Below are 27,388 nucleotides of genomic sequence, written 5' to 3' on the forward strand. Positions count from 1 at the left end.
CAGACAAAATGCAGTTGTCTAAAACACATTCTTGTCAGTCAAGAAACAGTAAATTTCAGTAAGGTGTCTCATAGGAAGCGGATCTATAAAAAAGGACACCAGGCATGTCCACACAAGCATAAGAGTGAGAAATCATGTGTCAGTAAATGCACATGAGCTGCTAATTGAACAACAACGGAGCAGTTTTACATAAAGATCTGTATCACACTGCCCTCTAGTGGTGGAATGTTATAGTTGTTGTAAAATGAGCAGGAAGTCTACACAGGTGGAGTCTGACAGAATTCATTTGAGTCATGTGAATACAAAAAAACGTTTTGATGAGTGTCAGAGACTAAATCAACACTTAAACAAAACTCAAACCTCTGAGCAAACACTTACAGGTTAAACTTGTGTTTCAGGTCGGGACAGAGTTTACCACCATCCTGTATAACTTTATGTGCAACAGCAGCTGTGTTGGCGGCATGAACAGGAGACCAATCCTCATCATCATCACTTTGGAAACCAGAGAGTAAGTCAACAATAAAACATTTCTACAACAGTTCACAACAGGTTCTTCACAAATCACAGTTTTTTTATGTTTTAATTATATTATTTTAGGGTACTTGGGCTTTAAGAATTTTTAAATTGTACATACTTTATTTATCCTTGAGGGAAATTTACCGCACTGGTATTTAAATTTACCACACTGGTATTTAAACCGGGGACCCTCCGGTTCCCAAAACAAGAATCTACAGACTGAGCTACTGTCACATACTTACTGTACAAGAAAAGATAAAAAAGACCAACCTGACCAATGAAGTGCAGAACATACATTATGTAGCCTATACCTATTCTACATTTAACATTTTTACCATTTACATTAAATCCATTCTGTACAGTGTGCTACGTTTTAGTGCATCAGTCGAACAAGTATAAGTCAAGCCTTTAAGTATAGATACGGTTGGACATAGTTTTGAATGTTATGGAACATAGTAGTAGTGTTTTTAACAAACTTTACTCAACGTGCATATTTTATATTCCCCATCATCATCGCAGTGGTCAAGTGTTGGGCAGAAGGTCATTTGAAGGTCGGATATGTGCGTGTCCTGGTCGAGACCGCAAAGCAGATGAGGACCACTTCAGGGAACAGCAGGCCCTGAATGAGAGTGCCAAAAATGGCGGTGCCAATAAGCGGAGTGAGTTCAATTATACTGAATGACACTTTTCTTTTGTACCACTTTTTTTTTATTGGCTACATTTTTTTTATACTTATTCTGTTCTTTGGCTGTTTCAATGGTCTGACATAGCTTGATTATCAAAATGGCACTGTGAAATGTAGTATGATCCTGTTTTTTTTTCTCTGTCTGCAGACTTCAAACAGAGTCCAACAAATATTCCTAGTCCGAATACAAACATGAGGAAGAGGCGGCATGGAGAAGAGGAGATTTACTATATTCCTGTAAGAACCTTTCTCACTTATCATGTAAAAGTAGTAACAATAATACAACACAATAAAACAAATAAGGTTGATATACAGTAGATTAAAAAGTTAGAAAATCAATTAAAATATATTTTAAATTCAAATCTAACTATTTTTTTTACAAGGTACTGCATTTCTTTAGGAGTATTTGATAATGACTGATATATCATTTCAAACATTATATAAAGGTGAAAAACAAATGTGTGTTCTTATTCCCTGACTGTCTAAAATAATATTTTGGTATGTGCTGCGTTTGTGTGTAGGTCCGGGGCCGGGATAACTTTGAGCTGCTGATGAAGATTAAAGACAGTCTAGAGCTGGTGGAGCTGGTGCCACAGCCCCTGGTGGACTCCTACAGACAACAAACACAGCAGCAAATGTTGCAAAGACCGTGAGTCCCTCCAAAATTAACATATGCACAACAACACACACAATAATAAGAATAAGACTAATTCATCTATGAACATACAATAACAATTTGTACCAAAAAAAAGTAGCCTAACAGTAATAAATCATAAATCAAGGTTAACCCGACTTAAAGAGGACAACTACGTTTTGGTGCTCATCAGAGGCCTTTTTCAGAAAGCAGCTGTAGTGCAAACCCTGAGTCTGTTAACCCTGAAATGAGGGAAACCCTGTTAGTGGAGATTTTCTGTTTGTCTGAATCCAAATCCAGGTTGTTTTATTTAATCAGTTAGTCATACTATATAAAACAGTAGATATAGTGGACATACTGTACATGGTGTGTAAGACAGAATACCCATGCACATGTAAAAATATGCATTTTTTTTAAACATCCAGATACTACTTGAATATTTGCATTATGTAATAAAAGGGGAGTGGTGGAAGTTGAAAACTCAGAATGGAAAACACTGAACCTAATGAAAAGCTAAATAAATATATTTTTGTCTTTTGTTAGTGTCCTATGTTAACAAACTGAGAAACAATCACTGAAATACATCTAACCTGAACCCTTTATCCTCTTCTCTCTAGGAGCCATATAGCGTCCCCCTCTTCTTACTCTCCACTGTCCAACATGAACAAGCTCCATGTCCACGGAGGCCTCAACAAACAGCCCTCAGTCAACCAGCTGGTGGGGCAGCAGCCCCAGCAACACCACACTGCCCCCAGCTCAATGGCTCATATGGGTGAGTATATTGTATTGTCAAACTAAATCAAAAACACATTTCACAGCAATGTGTTGTAATGTATTCCAGGCAGAAATATAAGTACCACTAGAGCCTTTGGATGCCATTTTAGTAAGATTTCTGTGCTTTACTTTCTGAGCATTATCTCATTAATCATCCCCACTGTTCTCACAGGTTCAAATATGCTCAACAGCCATCACATGCAGGCCAATGGTGACCTGAATGGTGGCCACAGCAGTCAGACTATAGTGTCTGCTTCCCACTGCAGCCCGCCCCCTTCATATAACCCTGACCCCGGCCTTGTAAGGTACCTCACCCTCCAATGACACTCTTACTTGTCCTTCTGTACAGGGCCAGCAGACACCACTTGTCAGGATACATTTGAATGGGTGCTATGTCAATGCTGAAACAATCCGTTCATTTGGAAATGTTCATCTGATTTTTAACCCCTTTGTTGTTCACTTTAAGGCAAAATGTGTGTAGATGGAACAGTGCCATGTGGTTAGATTGATACGATTATGTCTGCTTTGAAAAGGCTAGTTCACATCTCATTACAAACATGGCTGGTGCCATGATGAAGGTCCAATGGGTAATAGGAAATTATGCCTAGACACAATCCAAATGAAAGTAGACTCTACCTGAACAGGTTCTGTTGGTTGGAGGTTAATGGAGTTTTTTTTAAGACCAAAGTGAAAGTGTGTTTTTGGTTTGTAATTTCACATTTTGGCCACTTCAATATCAACTCAAGCCTGTCATCAGTTGAAAACATTTGTCTCACTCTTTCTTTCTTAACCAGTAGTTATTTACACAGTAACTGGCTTTCTTTCCCAGGCTTGCTCCTACTATTTGCTAAATGTTTCAGTCAGCTGTGTTGATCAGCTCCCATTAAAAACCAGCTCATAAACCCAGTCTGTTTGCACTGTTCATATTGCCAAGGTGTTCCCGAGTTATGAACCTGCACTATGGCTGCCAGTGGGTTTGTTATGCTAACCCAAACTCCCAAACTGTGTGACATACACTAATGTGCGTCATACAATAACACAATGTAATCATTCACTGCTAGCACCGCCATTCTTTGCAATGCACTACTAGTTCTTTAAAGGCATTTTTCATTGTTTAAGTTGTGCTTAATTTAAAAAAAACACATTCTTTTATTTTTCTAAGATAATGTTTCAATTCAGTTTTTTAATGCCTATACTTTTTCAATTGAAACATTTTGATCCCTTTTGATTTCTACATGTAATGTTTATTGTACAGTTAAATTGCACAGTTAGCTTCTTTATCATTTACACTGTATGTGTACCTTTACATTCTATGTATTTTTAATAAAGGTTCTTCATCAAAGCAAGAATGGCCTTATGAATCATTAATATAAATGCATGTTTATTATATTACTTCCACTATAGCTATCTTCGATCTAGTATTTGCACTCTTGAAGTTAGATCACTGCCCTAATTATTTCAATCAATTTAGCTTGAGAAGACGGGGACATTATGATGTAACATGTCAGAATGAGGTGTTTTTCTATTCAGTGTTGTCTAAAAATAAAAGTTGACCCTTATTATCCAGTCAGAATAGTTTTTTTCTGCTCAAGCACGGTTGCCATTTTTATCACTGAGGCCAAGTGAGGCCAAGTGAGTCATATGTGGTATTTATTGTAGTCCGTCTTTGAGCTTTGTAGCTGTGATCTGATGGTAGTCTAAGCAGCCCTGCTTTTCTCCCCACACAGTTTTCTTACCAGTCTGGGCTGTCAAAACTTCATTGAGTACTTCACCTCCCAAGGCCTCCAGTCTGTCTACCATCTGCAGACTCTCTCCATGGAGGTAACCATTCCATGTGTTCCAAATGTTATGTTCTTAAAATTTAGACCAGGAAACGCAATAAACAACATAAAAAACAGATTTTTTAAATGTAAAAAGGAGCCAGTGAAAGTCTTTTAATGGTATTGCTTAATAATAAAGATACAATGTGGACTGCATTTGTACTTGATTTTTCTTTGTTTTTTCTGACATTAAACTGATATTTAATTGTTTTGCCTTTACCAGGATTTGGGTGCACTGAAGATACCAGAGCAGACCCGCCTGGCCATCTGGCGAGGACTGCAGGACTTGAAACAAGGTGCTCCCCTCCAGCTGCCTGCTTCTACTCATCATCACGACTATCACGGTCAGCAGCTGCTTCGCTCCAGCAGCAACATGGCTGCTTCTGCCATGGCGGCCATCGGGGCTGCCAGTGGGGAACTGCAACGTCAGCGCGTCATGGAGGCTGTGCACTTTCGCGTTCGTCACACCATCACAATCCCCAACAGGTCGGGAGTCATTGGGACGACAGGGATAGCAGCAGCTACTGACGAATGGGCTGACTTTGGTTTTGACATGCCCGACTGCAAACTGTCACGCAGCAGGCACTCCATCAAGGAGGAGTTCATGGAAAGTGATGTTCACTGAGCCCAAAAAGAATCGTCGGACTGTTCTTTTGCCAATATTATTGTCAGCATCAACCTACTTACAGAGTAAGGCCTGTAAAAATGTGCTGCTGTCATATTTCACATATTCAGTGTGTTGATGCACTTTTAAGTGCAGTCCCTATCCTGTGCTTGAACAATTTGTCCACTCAGAAGATTGAACACATTGTGACACAACTTGGCATAACAAGTCCAAATAGCAAATATCAGCGTAGTCATAGCATTGTCATGACAACGCTGCTCAAAATGCTCTGGATTATTTGTTTGGGCACATGTTTATGTTAAAAAAAGTAGGGTTTTTTTCTGGAAAAAAGAATGTTGTTTGGATGCAATGTGCAATATAACATAATACATTTTTCCTTTACAGCATTTTTTTTTTTTTACTTATATGGGGAATTCAAAACTTAGCTATTCGTCTCATGTTGGTTACAGTAGCTTCCTCATGTCATCACTTGCTAGTGTCAGTTTTGTGATGGAATACACACAATGAGCATTCATTGTTCTTTCTGTGTCTATATGTATATACTGTATCTTGTAAATGTTTCGGTCTAGATGTGGTTGTAAAAGAGGTGTATAGATTCAAAATGTTGTATCTCGTGTTTAAAAACATTAAGAGAATTGGATGGTAACATCAAATCACAGTGACATAATGTCGACTTTTGATGGCCATAATGTGATGACCTCTAGTTTAGCATGTCCTTCTCATTTTGTTGTTAACTATAATGTTTAATGGGCCTTGTACAAAGTATGATGTCATGAAAACCTACAAGATCATTGTAGAAGAAGTTAGGCATGTCATTCAATCATTTTCATTAACACTTAGGAAATACTGTTTTAATTTTTGTAGAAAAAGAAATGCAAAACAGACACAAAATAGAAAAATCAGTATTATATCTTAGTAGCAGGGATTTCATCAAAAATGTTAATAACAAATGAAGAGTAGCAAACCTGTTCCCCAAGACACTAGATCAAAAGTTAGAATCCCATCCTTCTTGTTGTATTTTACAAACCTTGCAGGGCAAGGTCCTCACAGTGATATACATGTTGATTGTAGCTGGTTGTGTAACTAGTAAGTCTTTTCATGCCACTTGTTTGTGGATATTTTATAGCAACATTCCAGTTTGATTTCTAGATTGCCGTTCAGCAGGATAAATCATGATATAATTATAGTAATGGTGTCAAATGTGTTTGGAGTAACCTCATGACGTTGTACCATGATAGTGATTTGTACTGACTTTCAGCCATTTTTTAAAATGGATGTCTTCTCACTCTCAAAGACACAAATACTCTAACCCAACTGGTCAAAGAAAGAGCACTTTAATGCTTTAAAAGTTCAATAGTTAGGATTATTTGTGCTTATGATCAGTATTATATATTACCACAATGTAAATAATAGTGATTGTTTTGATATTATTGGTAAGATTCCTTTTCCTTGATTATTTTTTTTATATTAAGATGTGTACTTATATAATGTACTTCTCGATTTTGTTTTGAGGTTGTTAAGTTCAGTATTTTTTTCTTAAAATCATTTACATTAAAATATTTGACTTCCTTTACTCGTTATCAACTCAAAAAAAGCATGTGGTCTGAAATCTGCATTTAATACGATTTGACATTGAGGCATATTTTCCAGGTTAAAGTCAGCATTAAGCAGCATTTGACAAGACAGGTTTGCTGATGTCACCACAATCTCACCTCTAACTTCTCCCCTTTTACTGTATACTCTTGTCACCATAATCTATACCATACACTTCGCTATATGAATATTAATAGGAATACAAGAACCTAAATGACAACTGTTGAAAATGTGGCATTACAACCAGAAACATAACAGGCAAAGGCTGAGCTCAATTCTGTGGCATCTTCAAGCATGGAAAGTATGGATTATGGATGCAACCAAAATGATATAGGTGGACCAGCTCATAATGTTGCATATGATGGATGTGAAGTGATGACACAGGACAATCAAGTAAAGAAAGTTGGAGTAGAAAAATAATAATTTTAGCAGGAACTGTGGGAGAGAGTCAGGAAAATCAAACTGTGTTTCAGGCTTATCGCAAAGGTTATAGCTCTTAGGCTGCAGAAATATCTCCTTTTATTGATAAATAAAGACCAGACCAGGTTTAACATAAATTGAAAGGCAACCAATAATCTAAGACGCCATTTTTATATCCGAAGCGAAGCAGTCAGAGCAACCTTAACAGTGTTTCTTAGTGCTGAAAAGGCGTTCAATCAGTCCTGGTTTTAGAGAATTTTGATTTTGGTAAATACTTCATTGACTGTATAAAACTCAGCTATGATTACCCAAAAGCCTGGGTGAGTACAAATTGCACAAAATCAGATTCCTTTCCCATTGGTCGGTACAAGACCCCCTTACTACTTGCTTTAATATAAAGCGAATAAAGAGAAGGACCCATAGCATTACCTTTTGAAAATGCAGGGTTATATAGTACTACAGACCCAGTACTATATTACTGGGCTGCCCAAATTAGACCCTTGTGTTAATGGAGCAGTTAATGGACCATGTTAATGGACCAGGGACCAGTGTCCAGCGTGGACCCAAATTATAATACTCAAGATACAAGACCTTTCCAACATCCCTTACTGTTTCACAACCAAAAATATTAATTGAGGTCATTTGAGGATTCAAGGGATAACCACCAAATTCCAGCCACACACTTCTTCTGATTTTTACAGCTAGAACAATACATACAATCCAAACAGGGAAGCTCTTTGAAGAAGCCTATATACTCCCAACTGGATTTTTTATTATTCAAGGACTACCTTAGTAAACACATATCACAAATATACAATTTGTAAAAAAAAAACAAAAAAACAAAAAAACACTGGAGCATGATTAACGAGCAATAACAGAGAATCTGTATTAATACCAGGCATAGGTTATGCAATTACAAGGTTAGACATAGAGCATATTTTACACACAAAAGACTGAGCCGTATTAAAACTGATTCATCCTTTCTCTGCCACCACTGAAAAGTAGAGACTGGTTCATGTGGTGTGGTCTTGCTCTAAGCTGACTGTTGTGGCAAGGGATTGAGATATTCTTGGCAATGTATTATTACAAGATATTTCCTGATCATATGTGATTGCAATGCTGGGTGACTTGAATGATTAGAACCTCCCCTCTCAAGGGATAAATAGTTTTTTGAGCTTGCCATCACAGCTGCCAAAAAAAGCAAGACCTTTGTGGAAATATGAAGATCCCCATGATATTACACAATAGATCCATGAAGTTCATTCATGCACACCTTTAGAGAAAACAACCTATGCCATTAGAGGTAGCCCACTGCTGTTTCATAAGACATGGGACCCTTGGATGGCTTACATAAAATGTATTTTATTATCTATTCTTTCACATCAACTTTTATTTGTCTTTTATATTGCAAATATAAGATGCAATATCTCTTGTCATGGCACTGGTTATGTGTTGTGTTGTGTTGTTCTTTGTTGTAGTTTGCTGTGTGCTGTATATCAGGTTTGTCATATTAAGTTAAAATTAAATAAACAGTATTTTTTTAACCTCTTGAATTAGTGAAGCCAGGAAGCATCATGGATTGGTTCATATTAATTATGGTATTTCTCACAAATGAAAATACCAGAGGTGTCTAGGAACAAAATTGAATTAAAAAAAATGGCAGTGAAGCTGAATGAAGTACTGTTATGGGTTGCAGAAACATGGTAAAAACCAACAATCCACTTTAGGGTGCACATAATTTGATAAGTATGACAGGGTTCATGAGGGAGGAAACAGTGTGCTACAATCATAAAGCAAGATATTTGGTTTAGTGTTTTGAGAAAAAGAAGGTTATTGGGACACAAAGCGGTGGAATTCTGTATACGAGGGGAGGAAATGAATAAATGAACATCCATATAAAAGGTTGAGCTTATAGCTAGTGAGTATACACATCTGTCTAACCATTGACTGGAGTAAGCAACTGTTATGACAGCTATGTAGACAGTGATTACTTTCCACTCTCATATACAGAGATATGATGTAGTGTAATCCCAGAGTGAGTCTCAGGGTCACATATTATGCAAAATACATTTTACCATGTTTTACTAACTCTAGTATGTGTCGTTAGTCTGTCTACAAACCCCCAAATTATGAGAAAAGTCCATCCTCTCTCTCTTTTGCCTGCTCCACTTTTCAGAAAATGTGTGCTCAAACAGGCCGTTTGGAGATTTTTGGTTTGTGACATCACAAAGGGAAGTAACCCCTCCCCCTGGTGGTTGACACTCCCACAGCTGGTGCATGTTGCTTTTGTCTGCCAGCTCACCGTAAACAATAAGGCATGGTGCAAGAAAGCCCAAGCCACATCCCCTTCCAGAGGGGTGCAATTGAACACAGCTCTTACATTTAAAGCTAGACACAGAAACAGTTCTGAGAAGGGGTGAGGGGTTTATAGGCATGCTAAAATACAGGATTGGAGTTTATTATGGGCAAGAAACTTCACAGACATGTTTTGGGGACTTCTGGGACTTATTTAATTTTGTAAAAAAAAAAAGAGTATACTGTAATATGTGACCTTTAAATGAGGAAAAGATTACATTCCTGGAGATGAACACATAACATGCAGCATTGGATTTGTGAATGGGACTATTGATTATGTCTCGTGAGAAATAAACAGGAGCATTCAATAGGTATTTGGCTGGGATCATGGTCAATTCATTTGCAGACAGAATGAAACACTGCAGGATAAGATCATCAGACATGTTATGTAATGCATAAGCATCTGGAGGAAGGAGCATTTTAATTTGCTGTACCTTTATAACAGAGTGTGGGAGGGGAAAGATTACAAATCTGGGTCTGAACTGTAGGTCAGTTGCACTAGTATGACACACATGCAAGCTAATGGAAAGAAGATAACAAAATGATTACCACACAGGCTTCTAGGGGATACGTTCTAACAAGTTATTTATTGTATCATGGGGTCATTGATTAGGTTAGAGACTGAAATAGGAATGACAAAAGAAATGGTATCAAGGGGTCATTGATTAGACTAGAGACTGAAATAGGAATGACCAAAAAAAGTCAGTTAAAGAAACATTCAAATTTGGAATCACAACCCAGTTGGAAATTGTACACCTGGTGGGAAAGGCCTGTTACTTTGATTAAGTACTATGAGTGTTTTTTAGGGGTAAATGAAGTGAGAATGACGCTAAGCACACTAAATGTTGGAAAATGTACACTTTTGGATATATTTTGGAGTCAATGTAAGCAGTGGCTGACCATGTCATTTAATAGAAGGAAATGCTGAAATTGAATAAAATAGTTTGTAAAATTAACTTGCAGGTAACATAAAGGAGGGATAAGATAATGGTATTTAAGTGTGGTCGTAAAATAGAGCAAGTGAAAAGTCAATTACAATCAATTCAAGAATTAAAACAAATGTATGTAAAGGATGGATATATGTATGCTGATAACATTTAAAAATGTAGGAGGAATTGGCAGCACAAAGGAGGACATTAAGTTAAGGATATGGTTTGGTCACATAGGTCCAGACAATATTTAAAATTGTTGTATTGGTCTTTTCCAACAGCTAATGAACTACAGAAGGAGCCGAGAGGCTGCAACGGGGTTATCTAAATTCTAAAGCCTCAAATGGTCTTATCAATGCTGGGAAGTTCCTCTTTTTCTGGGCTCAACTATCTTGCCTGACGCATGTTCGAACCCTCACGGAAGTACTGACGTGTTCAACACCAAGAGGGGCTAGTTTAGCTAGCTAGGTAGAGCCGGGTAGTGACACAGCGGCCGTATCAGGTAAGAAAGGACAGCAAATGATTTATTTATCTTTAACTGAAACACACATAATATAGAAAGACGAGTAACGACACTAAAATGGGCATATTGGCGATTATATAATTCATTAGGCACCGATCTGATTACTATAGAACTTTGATTCCTTATTGGACTAGCTAGCTAGCTAGCTGTATAGTCGTTGGCAACGCAGGACCGATTCACCGGATGTGAGTTGTCAAGTTATTACTACTCTTGCTGGTATTTGTAGTTCTGAGTTGTCTTGTTATGCTGGGATGCAGTTAAGGGATATCGGGCCATGAACTACATTTATTTTGTCTGCCTTTAGTGTTAATTTCTATGGTTTTATGGGAAATGAAGTTAACTTAAGTTCATCTAATGGGCAATGGTGATTGACTAAAGCTTTACTTAAACTACATTACCCATCGATGCGGAAATATGGGCCAAAGGGCAATATACATTTATATGGCTAGTGAGCTACTTGGAGGCTAATTTGTTAGCTAACTTGAGTAACTACACAATAATATCCCAGACGAAACACTACGAACAGTTAAGGAATTATTGCGTTCAGTCGTAGCAATGACATAATTTTCCTAGAGTGCCCGTTTTGAACAAAAAAAAGACGACTTATAAGTTGCTTTCTCTTCTGCCGAAGCCGGTTAGCTAGTTAGTCAGCTAACGTAAGAATCGACCACGGACATTTCTTCGAGGTCTTTTCCAATTCAAGCTAACATCACTTGCAACATATTAGATTTGAATTTAAATTGTAATCAAATAGGCTGAAACATGACCGAAACTACTAATTAGAAGAATCAGTTAACGCTACCTTGATAATTCATGATCTACCTGTTTCGACCTCAATGTATCTCTAAAAGGTCTGAAAGTGAAATGAAAGGTAATGCTTCAGTCGGTTATAAATAAGTGAGGTCACCATAGTTTGTTGACAGTTATAAAGTGAGAATAACATTTTGATCTCATTATTACCTCCGTATTTGTTATCTTTATGGCTACCCCCATGTAACATTCATGTTGTTTCCTGGTTTTGACCGACAGCTGTCCATTAGAACTCTGAAGCCCCAATAATTGGCTCTCGCATACATGTTTTATCAAGTATTTTATCTTGAATAGTAACTAATATAAATATACATTTTTTGTATTTATGGCAGTTAATAACTGAGACAAATCATCCATATTTACTGACCAAGTTGGGACTATTGCCTTGCAGATGGGTGGATTGTTTTGAAAAATTATATAATCAAATAAATACACATTTTGAAGGAGAGCCAACCATTAATTCCTCATGATAACACTTCTTGTGCATTGTACTTTTTAGTTCACACCATTTAAGCACCTCATTATGATTATAGATAAGGCCAGAAACAAGACATCTTCAGGTGGTTTTGTAGTTTTGGTGTTGGTCCACTTGTTTTTAATTTCATGAGATTTAATGTTATTTCCCACATATTGTTAACATTACTAACAAAGATAATGAGTAACAGCTAAAGTGATTAATGGAACGTATATATCCACAAAAAACTATAAAGTTTATGCTGGAAACTCGTTATGTTTAAGTCATTGAATTGATATACCAGCCAAAATACCTATAAGATGAAGATGCTTGTTCTGTTCATACAATGAATGTAATGGTACAGCATACTGTGACTTATCAAGTCTGATTCACTCAGACTTATCCAAAGTCACTATACATGTATTTATCAAAATGTTTCCTATTTTATCTTCAATGCCAGAATGTCAGAAGGGGACAGTGTTGGGGAGTCAATCCATGGGAAACCATCTGTAGTTGCTGCCTTTTTCACACGGGTTGGCCAGGTAAATTGTTCTTGTCCTACATCACACATATATATATATTAATAGGCCTGCAGCACTATAGTAGAAAAATATGACATTGTAATATTTGTTCTTTCTGTGACATAAATTGTAATTTTTTAAATAGAAAAATGACACCAGAAAAATACAACATCATTTCATTAAACAATGTTTTTCTTTTTTAAGTAATTTTTTGGATTTCAAATCTTAACCTGTGATTGAATGCTCATTGTCTTGAGCTACGTGTGAGTCACACAACCATGTGAGCTGCAGGTATATAAATATCTGTATATGTGACCACAGCATTAACAAGCAGTGGGCCAATGTGCTGCTGATAGCAAGATTATGCTCATATCAAATCTGTCTTTAAGATAATGCTTCGAGTGTCATGCCATGGTATCTCAGATAGTAGCAGCATCACCTGTAGCCTGTACAATTTAACATACAGACTCTACGTGCACAGTGGTCAGTTCTCTGTCTTCTTGATGGTGAAATAAGTCATGAAAAACGATAAAACTGACAGTTTTGGTTTGCATCAAACAACAGTTAACTGGCAACATGAAATGTTTGAGGTCACTCGACAGCTTAGAGCACAGTCGATTTCAGTCGAAATTGCGATGGTAAAACAGAATATTGTTCAGCCCTATAGCATAACTTCTTGAGTAAGGATGTTCTAGTGGAGAGCCTACAAATGGATTGTATATGCTATATGCCTGAAACGAGGCAAAGTAAAACTTTACATTTCCCAATATGCTTAAATGATTCATTCAGATCAAATACGCAGGTGTTGTAACTTATAGAGAATGAGTTTGTTATGACCCATCTTATGTTCTGACATACTTCTGTACTGGGAGTGTTCCTGTGTTACCACAGTGTCCATCTTCAAGTTTCCTTCAAATAGCATCACAAGTAGAGGCTAACACCAAATTGGAAGTCCTCTACATCACACTGAGGATATTTTCTGAGAGTGATTAAACTTTGGTTTTATTAAAAAAAACAGATCAATAATTGTAGTGCCATTTTTTGGTTTGTATATGTCCTTGGTATAGTATAGTATATATGTAGTAGATTAGTTTAGTTATACTATCTGTAAAAAGCAGCACACTGTTCCTGTGCAGTACCTTCCTTGCCTCCTGTAATCTGGCTCTGATCACTTATTGGACTCTTACAGTGATCACTCTGTACTCCTCAAGCCTTTTTCCTCACAGTTGTGTCAGTGGTGCTGATAAAAAAAAAAGGTAAACAATGCATCTTATAAATGTAAAAATGAGGTAGGATAAGTCCAAATGTAGATGCTGGTGTTGGGGTTAGGGGACACTAAATTAGAATATAATCCCCCCATCTCAATACCTGGCATTCTGTATTATATTCTGTTAACCAATAACAGCTTAATGTTGTGGTTTGTTTCTATTTTTATATTATTTTTTAAAAGGTCTATCAGTCATGGCTAGACAAGTCAACGCCATTCTACGCGATGCGATGGGTAGGCACTGTTCTACTTGCTGCTGTCTACATGATCAGAGTGTACATACTACAGGTAATTTATTTTCTTTATTTATTTATATGTATTCTTCTGTACTGAGAGTTAAGAATATGTCAACCATCACAGTTTAATGAAGTGGCGCTAAAATAAATCCCTTTAAGAAATGAATGGTTTTCTTGAAACGTCAATTATTTTGAGGATTGTCCAAGTGGAGAAGAGTTCTTCCCCCTGGTGTAAATATTTAGCAGTATTTTGTGCTGTTTTTGGGCTTGTTGCTCCAAAAGGGAAATACTTGCTTAGGAAACACTCCATGAAAATGTTGTGGCTGTTTCTTTATTGCATCATTACCAACAAACATGTAATTTTAGTCTTTTAAAATGGTATTTCCTGTGTGTTTCTTTTCAGGGCTGGTATATAGTAACATATGCTTTGGGAATCTACCATCTCAATCTGTTCATTGCTTTTCTATCGCCAAAAGTGGATCCTTCAATGCTTGACGAAGGCAAGTACACTCAATAAAACAGATCCAGTTTTTGTAACACAGTTGTGTTATTTTCTTGTTATAAAACTTGTCCTGTTAACTGCCTGTCTAGTAGAATGTTAAAGGGATACTTCACCCATTTGCATTAAGCTTTGTATCATTAGAAACCTGGTAGTATTTTTGAATGGTCGTGCATCCCGCCCTCATTTTCCCCTGAGACAGGAAAGCTCCGTTCTTCTTCCTCTGATTTTGCATCATCAGAGGCTGCTTTGGTTAGAGGGGGTGAAACTACATCACTAGTTCCTCATGTTTTCAACCCGCCCATAGGGGATGGGACCCACTGAAGCTACAGACCAATAACAGATCAGTGGGTGGGACCTCACTCCCAGAATCTAAAAGCAACGTCTGCCATCTTGCTTGGTAGCTATGCTAACAGGCTCTATGGAGAAAGGTGAGAAGAATGAAAGTTTGATAAAAGTATGTTTCAACTTCAAACTGATATGGATGACTTTGAAGGTCTTGTGCTCGAATCGGATGTTAATGGCTATCTCTACAAGCCGCAATATAGTGACGAACAGTTGAGGCTGATGGAGGAGGCACAAGATCTGCTATGCATTCTGGGAGTTGGTGTCTTTCATCCACATGAGGCAAAAAGACACTTTCTGCCTTTTCTTGGTCAAGAAGGCACCAACTTCAAAATTTATTTCACATTTCTACTACATATATGACCCAATGTCAATACAGATTCATGTTTCAACGGGTGAAGTATCCCTTTAAATAGTTACAATTATCCTACATAGTAATTCATTTAAAGTCATATCATCCTACTAAGAATGCTTCTCTTTCACAACATTGTTCAGATTACTCTTACGAAAACGAGTACTATTTTACTCACTTATATGATGTATTTGTGGAAGTGTGAATCCCACAATGATTTTTGAATTTAAACAGGAAATGAAAGGAAAACCACATTCACAAACAGATCTTCTATGAACAGAGAACAAAATGTAACTGTGTTAGCTATGCTGATTTGTTACTAATCTTTCGCCTCTGTCATTGTTAAATGAAGATTGAAGGTTTCCTCTTTATTTAACTTCTTCATCATCTCATATCTTATGCAGATGAGGGTCCATCCCTTCCCACCAAGCAGAATGAGGAGTTCCGCCCTTTTATCAGGAGGTTGCCTGAATTCAAATTCTGGTGAGTCAAATGACTGTATGCAGATGGAGTTTCACAGAAGAGTGTATTTGTGAAAGGAGGTAGAAATGTTGCTAAAACAAAGATACTTACTGCTAATTTCCAGTCAATTGACATATTCGGTTGAACTATGAGTATTCTCTGCGATTGGATACCTCTTGGTAAAAAAAAATGGTAGTAAAACAATGTTTTCATACATGCTTGCAGAGGGTTAGAGTTTAGGTTAAGTGTGTTAAGTGTGGCATTTTCCTTTAGGGTTTCTCGAAGCCATTACAGGATAGGTAGACTGAAAAAGTAAGCATAACAGTAGCGACCATAACAGGAGGACAAAGCCCTTCCTTTAGTTACTCTGCCCAAGTGATGCCTTAAAGAAATATCATTAAGTCTAGAGCTGTCTAGGGCAAAAAATATATGGCTGAAGCCCACACCAATGTATAACAATGCTGATTTTACATTTGGTGGAGGCCCTTACCATTTTTGCCATGACATGATTGCTGCAGTGGTTATAACTGCTCTCTGCCCAACACAACTTATCATACAGTGTTTTTTACTCTTCGCTCTGCGTGTTTACGGGCAGAGTTAAAGCTGAGAAGTTAAACAAACCTAAAACGTGCTCTACGTGGTGTGAGGACACACACAACGCTTTTATTTACTGACAATAGGTTAGAGTTGAGAATGTGGTCACTTATGTGGTGAAAATGTTTTAACTCAGCTCATGTTCTTTTCCTCGACAGGCATTCAGCAACAAAAGGCATCGTCATCGCTATGATTTGCACATTTTTCGATGCCTTCAACGTGCCAGTGTTCTGGCCTATACTTGTAATGTACTTCATCATGCTCTTCTGCATCACCATGAAGCGGCAGATCAAGGTAAAAAAAAGTGTTCATTCACTGAAAAACGTAATCTGCAGTGTACCCATTCATCCTGAAATTTTATGAGCGTCATAATGTAATGCACACACTGCAGTTAATCCCAAAAGTGTTATTACATATCGCAAATATAAAAACAAGGGACACATATTACAGTAGATACGACCCAACCAAGTGTATCATCTCAACATCCATTAAGCTGTTTGAGCAGCCTATCTATTTGACTACATTATATTCTACTGTTTCTTTGAGTGCAGGACTTTAAACATTTATACAACACAGTGATTTATTTCTTTATTTTTAAGATACCTGGTAGGATTAAATTAAGTGTACTTTGTTTAGAAATGTTAAAGCAAAACCCAGAAATGACTGTTACTAATTCACCTCTTCTTTCTCTATCTGTTCTAGCACATGGTGAAGTACAGGTACCTACCATTCACACATGGAAAGAGGACATACAAAGGCAAGGACGACACAGGGAAACCGTTTGCTAGTTAAAAAACTCCCACCTACCCTTCCCCTCCTTCTCATTTAAAATGTATCTGTCACAGCCAATGGGGAGTGACACAGGTTAGAGATTTCTATTCTTTTTTTTGTAAGAGGGACAGTAACATGAAAACATGACATGAAAAAAAACAAGTTTTGATCCATGGTTCACAGTGTTGGATAAGGATATGAGCAGCACAGATCAAATGATTCTGGGGATATTGCCTTTTCTTTCAAGGGGTTAGGATTTATTTTCTTTTTTTTAGGACCAAAATCCTATTTATAGGATTGGTCTGCGTTTGTTCCGTAGTAGGTGAGACTCTGTGCTGCCTTTCGACCTTTTTAACCCCAAGGGGTAAGTATATAGTCATCAAGAAGGAACCACTCTCAAAATACGTGCGGTGGGATTTGTGAATTTTTTCTTTTTTTTCTTTTTTTTCTCATTTTCAATGATGGGGATTCTAGTATAATTCCTTCTCTGAAGTGAAATAAATCTGCCAACTTTTGATTAATATATTGGTACCGACTTATTTGTAACACATTATACACTGAAAGTCAGTAGTGTCGATAGAAGATAACACGATTAGATATTTAAGATGAAACCCGAAGGAAATGACAGTCTTTAAGTTGTCCTCTGTACTAAAAAATAGACAGATTGGAGATTCAGTCAATATTTACTTGGAAATGCATTCAAGACAGGCAATGAGGTGTACATCAACATCATTCATCAGTTCAAATAAAAACACTCAGTTGTGTTTATTTGGGGTTCATGGTCATTTGTAAATGCATCTGTGTATATCTGGATCCTAAAGCAAGCTTTCAGATGGTTGATGGTCAATGACCTCATTTACATTTTCAGCCAAACAACACTTCATTGAATGCATTATTTGCAGTGAGTGTCACTAACACAATCAGTTTCGTCTCCTGTAGCGTACAGTCATAATCAATTTTCCTCTTCTGCGCCTAGATCGAGTTTAACCGATGGGATTCTTTGTGCTTTGCCACCCCTGTGAACCAAATTTCAAAATAATTTTATGGGGACATTTAGCCGATGACGAGTCAATTTCCAAACTTTACCTCTGATCATTGATGTGTACAGATTTAAACATGCACTGTGTTCAAAGAGCAAACCAGTATTAGAGTCCAATTTATAACAGGGTCTGAAGAACGAGCAATTTCATAGTACCCAGGTGGCCTTTGCTCTTTGAAACATTTCTCCATCTTTGTTTCAAAGGCTGGGGTCTTTTTGATTTGTGTAGTCTAGCTGTTGTAGTCCTTAACAAATCTGTGTATACTTTGAAAAAAAACAAACATGGAAAATATATAGTCATTCCAAGCAAACTTTTGTTCTCTTTCTTTTTCAGAGGAAACATAAGAAAACAGAGATTGAAAGCTTTTATTGTAAGAAATGGATGAAGTGGGTGGCGATCACAATTTTTTTTTTCTATTCCTGTTAATTTTTTTCTTCATTTTTTTTTATCAGAATGCTGGGGATTTTCTGTCATCATAAACTTTGATCAGCACTGTTGTAAGGGATCAAAACATTTTCTGTACAAAGTTTGTGTTACAAAGGATTGTCTGGAGGATTTGTGTGTATATATATATTTTAAACTATGAAAAAATTTTGAGATTATTTTTATTTTTGTTTTTTCTTCCAACCACCATACTGTGTCCAAGTGTTTAAATCCATCTCAATTGAAATGAATGAAAGCAGAACTGATAAATTTGGTTTCTTGATTTGATCAATTAAACATGTTTCTCATGGATTGCATGTTATTGTTTTCTTGTGCTAAAGTTATAAACAAAAACTTGATTTTAATAACTTCAGTGTAATTTTTCACTCCAAATGCTATTAAAGAGGCTGTATCCCTTCAGAAAGTATGCCAGTGTCTCAGCTTTATAATTTGTAGAACCATTAATGGTGAATGTTTCCAGAACAATTGATAACAAATTTTATCGGGGCCTAAGATGCCATCACATGTCTACTTCTGGAAATTGACACTCAAACTTTTTCCCCAGTTAGGGGGTCTCCGGGGGAAATGCAAGAATCACATGCAAAAGTGGGGCACGGTATCTTTTGGACGATGCTAATGGTTTTAAATTATCATGAACTAAATCATTTGACTAGTTTAGGTTGTATTTTCACTGTGGACTAATCATTCATCACCATCATGTGTAAACATTTATTAGATTTCTGCCTTCAGTATTGAGTTGGTGTATCCGCCATGTGCATGTTTGCAACATATTAACAACCCTTTTTATAACTTTTTAAAGTTGATCGGACCTAATTACTGCTACTTTATTCATGTCTCCCCCCTTAGGGTATTCTTTTGGAATTCAACTACTGTACTTCTACCAACATTGTTATACCAATGTCACGTTTCCCCAGAATGTCCTGTGTCCATGTGCAAAACAATACAGCTGCTGCATCAATTTGGAAATCTGTCCAAATGGAGCTTGTGTTATCAGGGATTTAAAAAAAAATGTTGAGGCAGTGCTATTCTGTAGTACTTTTGAAGTGATTCTGAAGGTTAAGGTTGGCCTAATGATAACACGGTGGTTCCTGATATTTGAAGTGTGTTTAGGAGCATATTATGATAACATGGATACAATCTCTTGCCTTTGTCATCATGATCAGGGTTTTTAGTTTAACTTTGCTGTGTTGTATTCTGAGACATTCAGAGGTTGACGTCTGAAGTGTATCCAGCAAGTGTGTTTGATAGTGCCAAGACGGGGAATTTATAGATTGAAATAGCAGTGGACCCAGAACTCACTCATGTTGAACACCCCGGAAAATGCTGACTTTTTCAGATGTGAAACTCTCAAATGATTCAGAGAATGTTCTTCCTTGTAAGCATGTTCAGCACCATTAAAGGACCATACAACTGGTCTTTCTTTTACCGTCCAATTCAACACCTGTATGAAATGTGCTAAACCAATAAAAAGGAATTTAATAGTACAGTATTTTTTTGTTTAACAGCCACCTGAAACTCGATGTAATTGCACATGCTTTAAATTAAGTCAAACTCTTCAAGATATGTGCATGCATCAGCAGTTTATAGGATGGTAGGAGTCATTTCATAACACATGGACAGTTAGTAGATTCCTTTATAATGTGAGGCTGCTATTACACTAGTGTCACCACATGAAGGCACCACTTCACCAGGATGTTGTCAACAGGCTGCACTATGGGCAAAAAATAGAACTTTATTTGTCCACAATGCGGAAATTGTCTTTAGCTTCACAAGAACAAAAATTGATGACAAGCAAGACAACATCTCAGTACAGCAAGAGATTAGAAGAGTGCGCAGAGTCCATCGACTTGGTTTGTACATAAAAAAAACAGTATTAAGTTAAGAAATACTTTATTTTTAAAGCAGTCCTTTTATATAGTTAGGGTTTTAAAACAGTCAAAACAGAAAACAGGTAAATACGACTAGCGTGTTGCATAGATATTAATATTGATTTTTATTTGAAATTTAACTAGCTACTCATGAGGTAACAAATATGTATTCCCAATGTTTTTAATACCTTCCTTGAATTGTAAAAGAGCATCCTTCAAATATTTCAAATGACTTTCCCTAGTTCCCAGATTCACTGTACAGTGAAATGATAATATAATAATAGTTTGATTTGTATAACACTTTTAAAACAATAAAACAAAAATTAAAGAAACAAATGTTAAAATAAACTTTTCGGTGATATGTGAGGTATAAGTGAAGTGTAACTAATAAACCAAAAGTCAGCAATACAGAGATAAAAAAAAAAAGTTTGTATTAAATATCAAAATATTGGAGAAAAATATACAAGAGGATGACATACATTGAAGCCTTTTTTAAAAGATGTGTTTAAAGAACTGATTTAAAAGATAACACTGATTTTGTATGCATAATTCCTGTATCAGGTCATTCTGCATCGATTTTCTACTAGGGAAATTTCTTTTTTTATCTTGAGTTGTCTGAACAAAAAAAGGTGTCTTGCTGGTGGATCCTTGCCTGTGACTTAGCTCGATAACAGAAAGAAGGACCTAGCAATAGTGCCAGAGGCTAGACCTGCCTGTGCTTTTCAAGTACTCAGTAAAATCTTCAAATCTGCAGCCTGCAGTCGATCCCAGATGACCTTGTTAAGAGTTGGGGTAACCCTCAGACAGTTTGCCAGTCAATCAGAGGGCTATGATTATGAATAACTTCTTATTGTAATATTTAACCCATGAGTGGATGGCTCATAATTTCATTTATTTGTATTATTATGTTTTGGTATTTATCATCCTTTCCTGTCAACAAATTGTGTTGTTAAGTTTAAAATGTCACATTAACAGATACTCTATTGATTAGGAAGTAATTTCTTAGATGTTAAATTTGAAAAGAAAAAATGACTCCAAAACTGAAGTTCACCCACATCTCATCACTTTTGTAAAAGTTTTTGTTGACACTTTTGATTGACTACAAATCACCCCATAACCCATCTGTCCTGTAGATGAGGGCCCTTTGTTTACTACCAAGCAGAACTAAAGTTTTGTCCTTCCCTCAGGAGATTGCCAGGATTCAAACTTTGGTGGGAGACCAGGTCATGGTCAGATCATCCATCAGTTTCATCCACACAATAATTGCAAATGATCTCCTTTCAAATTAGTTGTCTGACCAAAGCTTAAGCCATGCAAAGCTCATTTGTAAGAGGATGCTACAGTTTAGCATAAACCAAACACACTGGGTTGAATTAATTTGTTCATTTGTGTGCATTTGCTTGTGAACCCAGTTGAACTTGTATCTTTATCTCAACCAAAAGTCTGCTTACATTGAAATCCAACCACTTTTTTTTAAATAACATTGAAATCTTTCTCTTCCATTGTTTAATATAAATTCATATACCTTTGGTTTTTTATTACTTCTTACAATATTTGTTACGATAAATATTAACCACCAAGAAGCCTGTCAAAGGGAGTGAAGAAAATGATGCTGGATTTGGCATTGATGCTTCTGTTATTTCACCTATCTCTTACATGTAGTTAAAATTAAATTGGCATCGTATTATTATGATATAACAATGTTTGTTCAGATTTCAGGTATGATATATAAATCAAAATAACTTAATTCACCTTCACAAAAAGATTCTTTAAAGCCCAAATTTGGTCCTCATGCCCTTGCCCAAGTATTATTATTATTATGAGTTAATTTACTTCTTAGGCAGTTTTACTGTTGGCACAGCAGCTTTTCATCTTTTGTTCTTTTTGGCCGGGGGTTTGCAGTCCCTTTTGTTTTCTTGGGATTATTCTTTATCTTTTGAGTATTTTGGGGGGAATTTGTGCAAATAAAGCACTAGGTTTAAATCTTTCAATCTGTGTGGTGTACCCATGTTTTCGGTCTCCATGTTGGTGATGGTTTAATTATTTTGGTTTAAAAAGCCGTAACAAATGTTATTATGGAACATGAGGTTTTTCTTTCATTGAGTATTTGTAAGTGCCCTTGACATTGTTGTTTATGGCATCTCTGAAGCACTTCAAGCGGGTTGGTTCTCTTTTCGCCAAGGAACTGCTTAGTTAACTTTAAGATATTAGTAAGAAATGCTGCTCTCGTCCTTGCCATCTCCCTTTGCCTTCCTCTATGGTAGTCAACGCTTTGCAGTGACATGAGCTCCAATCTGAAAATCCAGTTTTCTCAACCTTTGCTGCCAATTTAAACTACCTCCAGATTAACTTAAATTTCCCCCTAAATTTCTAGATCCCTAAATTAAGCTCTCCATAACTTTCTTATTATAATTTATAAATTCAATGTAGGGTCACCACAGAGGAGGGCATCTTAGATGCTTTTTGCATACTGATTTGTGTATTCTCCACAACCACAAGTATGTATGGCATCGGAAGGCATGCATTCCAAAGTGCATGTAAATGAACTCTGTGGCTTTTCCATTTCAAGCAATGCATTGCTTATTAAAGGTAGATGTGCCATTAGAGTTCACATCAGACTGGAAATTACAACAATGATGCATGCTCTTACTTTTGTATGTGTTCTTGAACTTCTACATGCTTTGCCACAATGCACTATCCACGCCTCAGAGTTTAATCTGGAAGGAGATTATCTGATGGGTGGAATTTTTGATGTTCATAATGTCCTCGACCCTGCTTACAATGACAGACCTGAAGCAATCGACTGTACCAGGTGAGTCTGATGTATTCCAAACTATAGACAAACTCTGAATGCAAAAACATCATATACCACTGTGAAACATGTAAAAGCCCAACCGTTGAGTTAATCTAGTGAATTGCTTCACTTTAGAGCTGCTGTATAACATGTCATCTTCATAGAGGTCTGAAGCCTTTTTCAGCTGTCCCATCTCTTTCCGCAGTGAAAGCTTTGATCCTACAAGTTATCGGAGGTTTCAGTTGATGAGATTCTCTATTGAGGAAATCAATAATTCAACCAACCTGCTGCCAAATGTATCTCTTGGCTATGAGATATTTGACCACTGCTCAAATACATTAAACTTCCCAGGACTTTTCAAACTCCTCTCAGTTAATGGCTTGATTCAACCTTGGAGCGAACCAATCAAAAATCTGTCTAAAGTACCCAATGTCATTGCAGTAGTTGGCCCTTATACCAGCACTGACATCACGACTGTAGCACCACTTTTCATGGTGGATCTCATTCCTATGGTAAGTGTTTACGGTGTTTGCACAATTTTCCAAAAATGTAGAAATTAAATTGTGAATTCAAAATGTCATATATTGTACTCTTGAAACAGGGTGAACCTTGAAAAGAATTCATGTATTCTATCTACTTCCCATCAAACAGGTCAGTTATGGAGCTGGTAGCTCTTTCTTTTCAGAAAAGGCAAAATTCCCCTCTTTCCTAAGAACAGTATTTTCCAATACAGCCATCATAGACGTGATTGTTAACATCATACAGCACTTCAACTGGCGCTGGGTTGCTTTTCTTAACACTGATAATGATTTTGGCATTAATGGACTGGACATTTTCATAAAGAGGATCAAGGATACTGAGATCTGCCTGGCATACACTAAAAGTATCAACTACAAAACAAATTACTCACAAATGTTCAAACAGATAGAGGCTCAGAGGATCAACGTGATCATTGTTGTTTTCGTTCCAAGGAAGACTGCTGAAGATCTTGTTATGTCAGCCATAAAACTGAATATCACAAACAAGGTGTGGATAGCAGGTGACACTTGGTCCTTAAACAAGTGGCTTCCTAAGGAGGAAGGAATAAAAAATATTGGAACTGTACTTGGAATTTCTCAACCAGTAGTGTCGATACCTGGATTCAGTGATTTTATCTACTCTACCAAAAGCAAGACTCATTGTGACTCTGAACCGGTCATCAACACAGAAGAAAGCACGTTTTGTAATCAGTTTTGCAACTGCAGTGGCCTGAGTGCAGAGGCAGTTATTTCTGTGGACCCATCTTACTCCTTTTCTGTGTATTCTGCTGTGTATGCCATCGCACATGCATTACACAAGGCCTTGCAATGTGGATCCGACAGTTGTAATCGCAATACTACATTGTACCCACACATGGCAAGTATACACATCATTAATACATTAAAAACACATTTTTTTATGAAAGCATAAACTGTAGACCACACGTCTTAGTTGTTTCAAGTATTGGAGAAAGAGGTTTTGTCATCACATCTGTATTATTTATAATATAGCATATTCATATTTTCATCAGGAAGTGTAACATGTTGATAGTAATGATATGAACTATATTAAAATCTCTGCAGGAAAGAAACAAGAAGGAACACTTTACTATTCTTTATGCTTGCAGGAATTCACACTTCTCCTTCCATTTATATTCAACACAGACATTGTCATAATTCCTTCATGAACACATGCCAATGATTTGAATTTTGTGTACCTACATCAGGTCCTTGCAGAGCTGAAGAAGCTAAAGTTTACACTTTTAAACCAAAGTATTGAGTTTGATGAGTATGGTGACCCCAAGTTTGGATCCTATTCCATCGTTTTTTGGAATAACAGTGGTGATGCAGAGGAGATCGGCTTTCACAAATTTCAAACTCCAGTCAATTTCTTCATCAACAGCAGTAAAATCCAGTGGTACACAAACAGAGAAGTAAGTTGTCTTTATTAAGTGTATGGACAAATGCAGTTCTTTAAGTACAGTATATAGCTTTAAACAGTACACTTTGATTAATTTGAAACAGAATAGGCTCTATTGGACAAATACACATTCAAGGGGTTTAAGTTTTTTCATTGCATTTATTGTGCTTGCATCCGGATAGAGGTAAGAACTGGGGCAAAAAAATAAATGATTTAATTAAAGTAATTAATATACAATACTATTATGTAGACAAGTTTGAAAAAAAAGGTAAAAGAAGAAATACAAATACATTTTTTAAATCCTTTTGGGAGAAGTAAAAGCTGTACTTTCTCTCTTAGGGAATGAATCCTTCACAGGATTTTGTTTTCGGTTACTTGGATGCTTAACAGTTTTTCTTGTTCAGGTACCTTCTGCACTGTGTTCACCAGAATGTGCTGCTGGATATGTTAAAATGCAAAATGGAATCCACAAATGCTGTTTCAACTGTGAAATCTGTCCGAACGGAACTTATATCAACATCACAGGTAAATTATTAAAGACAAGATGAAGAAAGTTTTGAAAGTGTTGCTGCCATTCTTAACTTGATGGGTGTTAATCATTTAAAAGAATGTCTTAAAGCAACAAGGATTTAAAATGGAACAAGTCGAGTAAGATGGAGCTGTAGACCTCAAATCCCCCAAAAGAGAGGGGATCCTACTAAACAATTAACACTGAGCACTTTATTACTATTCTCATCCCTGATCTGTAAAATATCACATATCTTATACATCGCAGGGTCTGTCATTATGCAATATATTATTTTCTTGTGAAAATATATCCAGTTGAGTACCAACCCCATAGAAAACAACCAATAAGATAATTTGCTGAAAATGTCAACCTCTGATGATTTTTCAATTAACCCAAAACTTTTTTGGACATCTGTCCTTCTTCTGTATCAAACAGAGGATCCCTACAAATGCATCAATTGTACATACACAGAATGGTCTGAACCAGGAAGTACATCATGCAATCTGCGGTCAGTGGAGTACATCCCATTCACAGACATCGGAGCTGTACTGATCATGTTCGGGGCTGTGACCTTGGTGGGTCTCTCACTTGCCATGTCTGTTCTCTTTGCCATCAACTACAACACCCCTGTAGTCAGATCTGCTGGTGGACCAATGTGCTTCCTCATTTTAGGCTGCCTCAGTCTGTGTAGTCTAAGTGTGTTCTTTTACTTTGGTACGCCAACAACTTCCTCTTGTATTTTAAGGTTCTTGCCGTTCCTTTTGTTTTACACGGTTTGTTTGGCTTCTTTCGTTGTGCGCTCTTTTCAAATTGTTTGCATTTTCAAAATGGCCGCCAAGTTTCCAAAGCTCTACAGTTGGTGGATGAAGTATCATGGACAATGGCTGATTATCACAGTGGCTTTTGTTACACAGGCATTCTTACTCCTTTTTGGCTATTTCTATTCTCCCCCCAGGCCCTACAATGAAACAGTTGTGTACCCTGACAAAATCATACTTAGTTGTGAAATTGACCTTGACGCAACCTCTATTTCTGTGATTTTACTTGTATTTTTGTGCTTCCTGTGCTTCATTTTCTCCTACTTGGGGAAAGACCTCCCAAAAAATTACAATGAGGCCAAAGCAATAACCTTCTGCTTACTCCTGCTAATACTCACCTGGATCATCTTTGCTACTGAATACATGCTTTACCACGGCAAGTACATCCAAACTCTTAATGCTTTGGCAGTTCTCTCCAGCCTTTACTGCTTCCTGTTGTGGTATTTCCTCCCAAAATGTTACATCATTATTTTTCAACCACACAAAAATACACAGCAGCATTTCCAAGGTCTCATTCAGAATTATACAAAAACAATGAGTCAGTAACTAAGTAAATATGTCTTAATAAACTGACAGAAAAACTTCAGGCCATAATAAATATTACAAGAGGTTTAACATTTGTATGTGTGTATTTTTGTACAGCTTTACGTTTTGTTATCATAGTTTAATTATGTTGTTGTAATGCATCAACAAATATTGTTTAAAAAAATGTATATCTAAAATGAGTCCTTTGCATGAAACTCATTATAGTACGTTTTTTTATATAGCTGACACATTAAATCAGTAATTGTGA

At 36.7% G+C, this 27,388-nt stretch overlaps 3 protein-coding genes across 7 annotated transcripts in view; all 3 read left to right on the forward strand.

The window, feature by feature from the left end:
- tp73 (tumor protein p73) overlaps positions 1-8,611 on the forward strand; it is a 30,340-nt gene extending 21,729 nt beyond the window's left edge. For all 4 annotated transcript variants that reach the window (XM_061058590.1, XM_061058593.1, XM_061058592.1 and 1 more), the window contains 8 exons: positions 399-508; positions 1,036-1,175; positions 1,350-1,438; positions 1,723-1,850; positions 2,453-2,607; positions 2,782-2,914; positions 4,337-4,430; positions 4,653-8,611. In XM_061058590.1, the coding sequence (XP_060914573.1) occupies positions 399-508; positions 1,036-1,175; positions 1,350-1,438; positions 1,723-1,850; positions 2,453-2,607; positions 2,782-2,914; positions 4,337-4,430; positions 4,653-5,054 (1,251 nt within the window). In that variant the 3' untranslated portion in view covers positions 5,055-8,611. The remainder of the gene's footprint in view (positions 1-398; positions 509-1,035; positions 1,176-1,349; positions 1,439-1,722; positions 1,851-2,452; positions 2,608-2,781; positions 2,915-4,336; positions 4,431-4,652) is intronic.
- Positions 8,612-10,695: 2,084 nt separating this feature from the next.
- Positions 10,696-19,075, forward strand: rer1 (retention in endoplasmic reticulum sorting receptor 1). Of its 2 annotated transcripts, XM_061058709.1 has the most exons (8): positions 10,696-10,853; positions 12,599-12,680; positions 14,110-14,214; positions 14,566-14,662; positions 15,763-15,841; positions 16,573-16,708; positions 17,117-17,171; positions 18,559-19,075. In XM_061058709.1, exons 2-8 carry the CDS (start codon positions 12,600-12,602, stop codon positions 18,567-18,569), a joined length of 564 nt encoding a protein of 187 aa, XP_060914692.1. In that variant the 5' UTR covers positions 10,696-10,853; position 12,599; the 3' UTR covers positions 18,570-19,075. The 2 variants fall into 2 exon arrangements, with proteins under 2 accessions (XP_060914692.1, XP_060914691.1); XM_061058708.1 differs by having other exon boundaries at positions 10,697-10,853; positions 17,117-19,075.
- Positions 19,076-23,170: 4,095 nt separating this feature from the next.
- LOC132989924 (taste receptor type 1 member 1-like) lies at positions 23,171-27,227 on the forward strand. Its single transcript, XM_061057866.1, has 6 exons — positions 23,171-23,349; positions 23,537-23,843; positions 23,983-24,726; positions 25,076-25,282; positions 25,674-25,794; positions 26,213-27,227. Exons 1-6 carry the CDS (start codon positions 23,171-23,173, stop codon positions 27,139-27,141), a joined length of 2,487 nt encoding a protein of 828 aa, XP_060913849.1. The 3' UTR covers positions 27,142-27,227.
- Positions 27,228-27,388: the final 161 nt, after the last annotated feature.

This window comes from Labrus mixtus, chromosome 15, assembly GCF_963584025.1.
Source record: "Labrus mixtus chromosome 15, fLabMix1.1, whole genome shotgun sequence".
Taxonomy (NCBI): domain Eukaryota; kingdom Metazoa; phylum Chordata; class Actinopteri; order Labriformes; family Labridae; genus Labrus; species Labrus mixtus.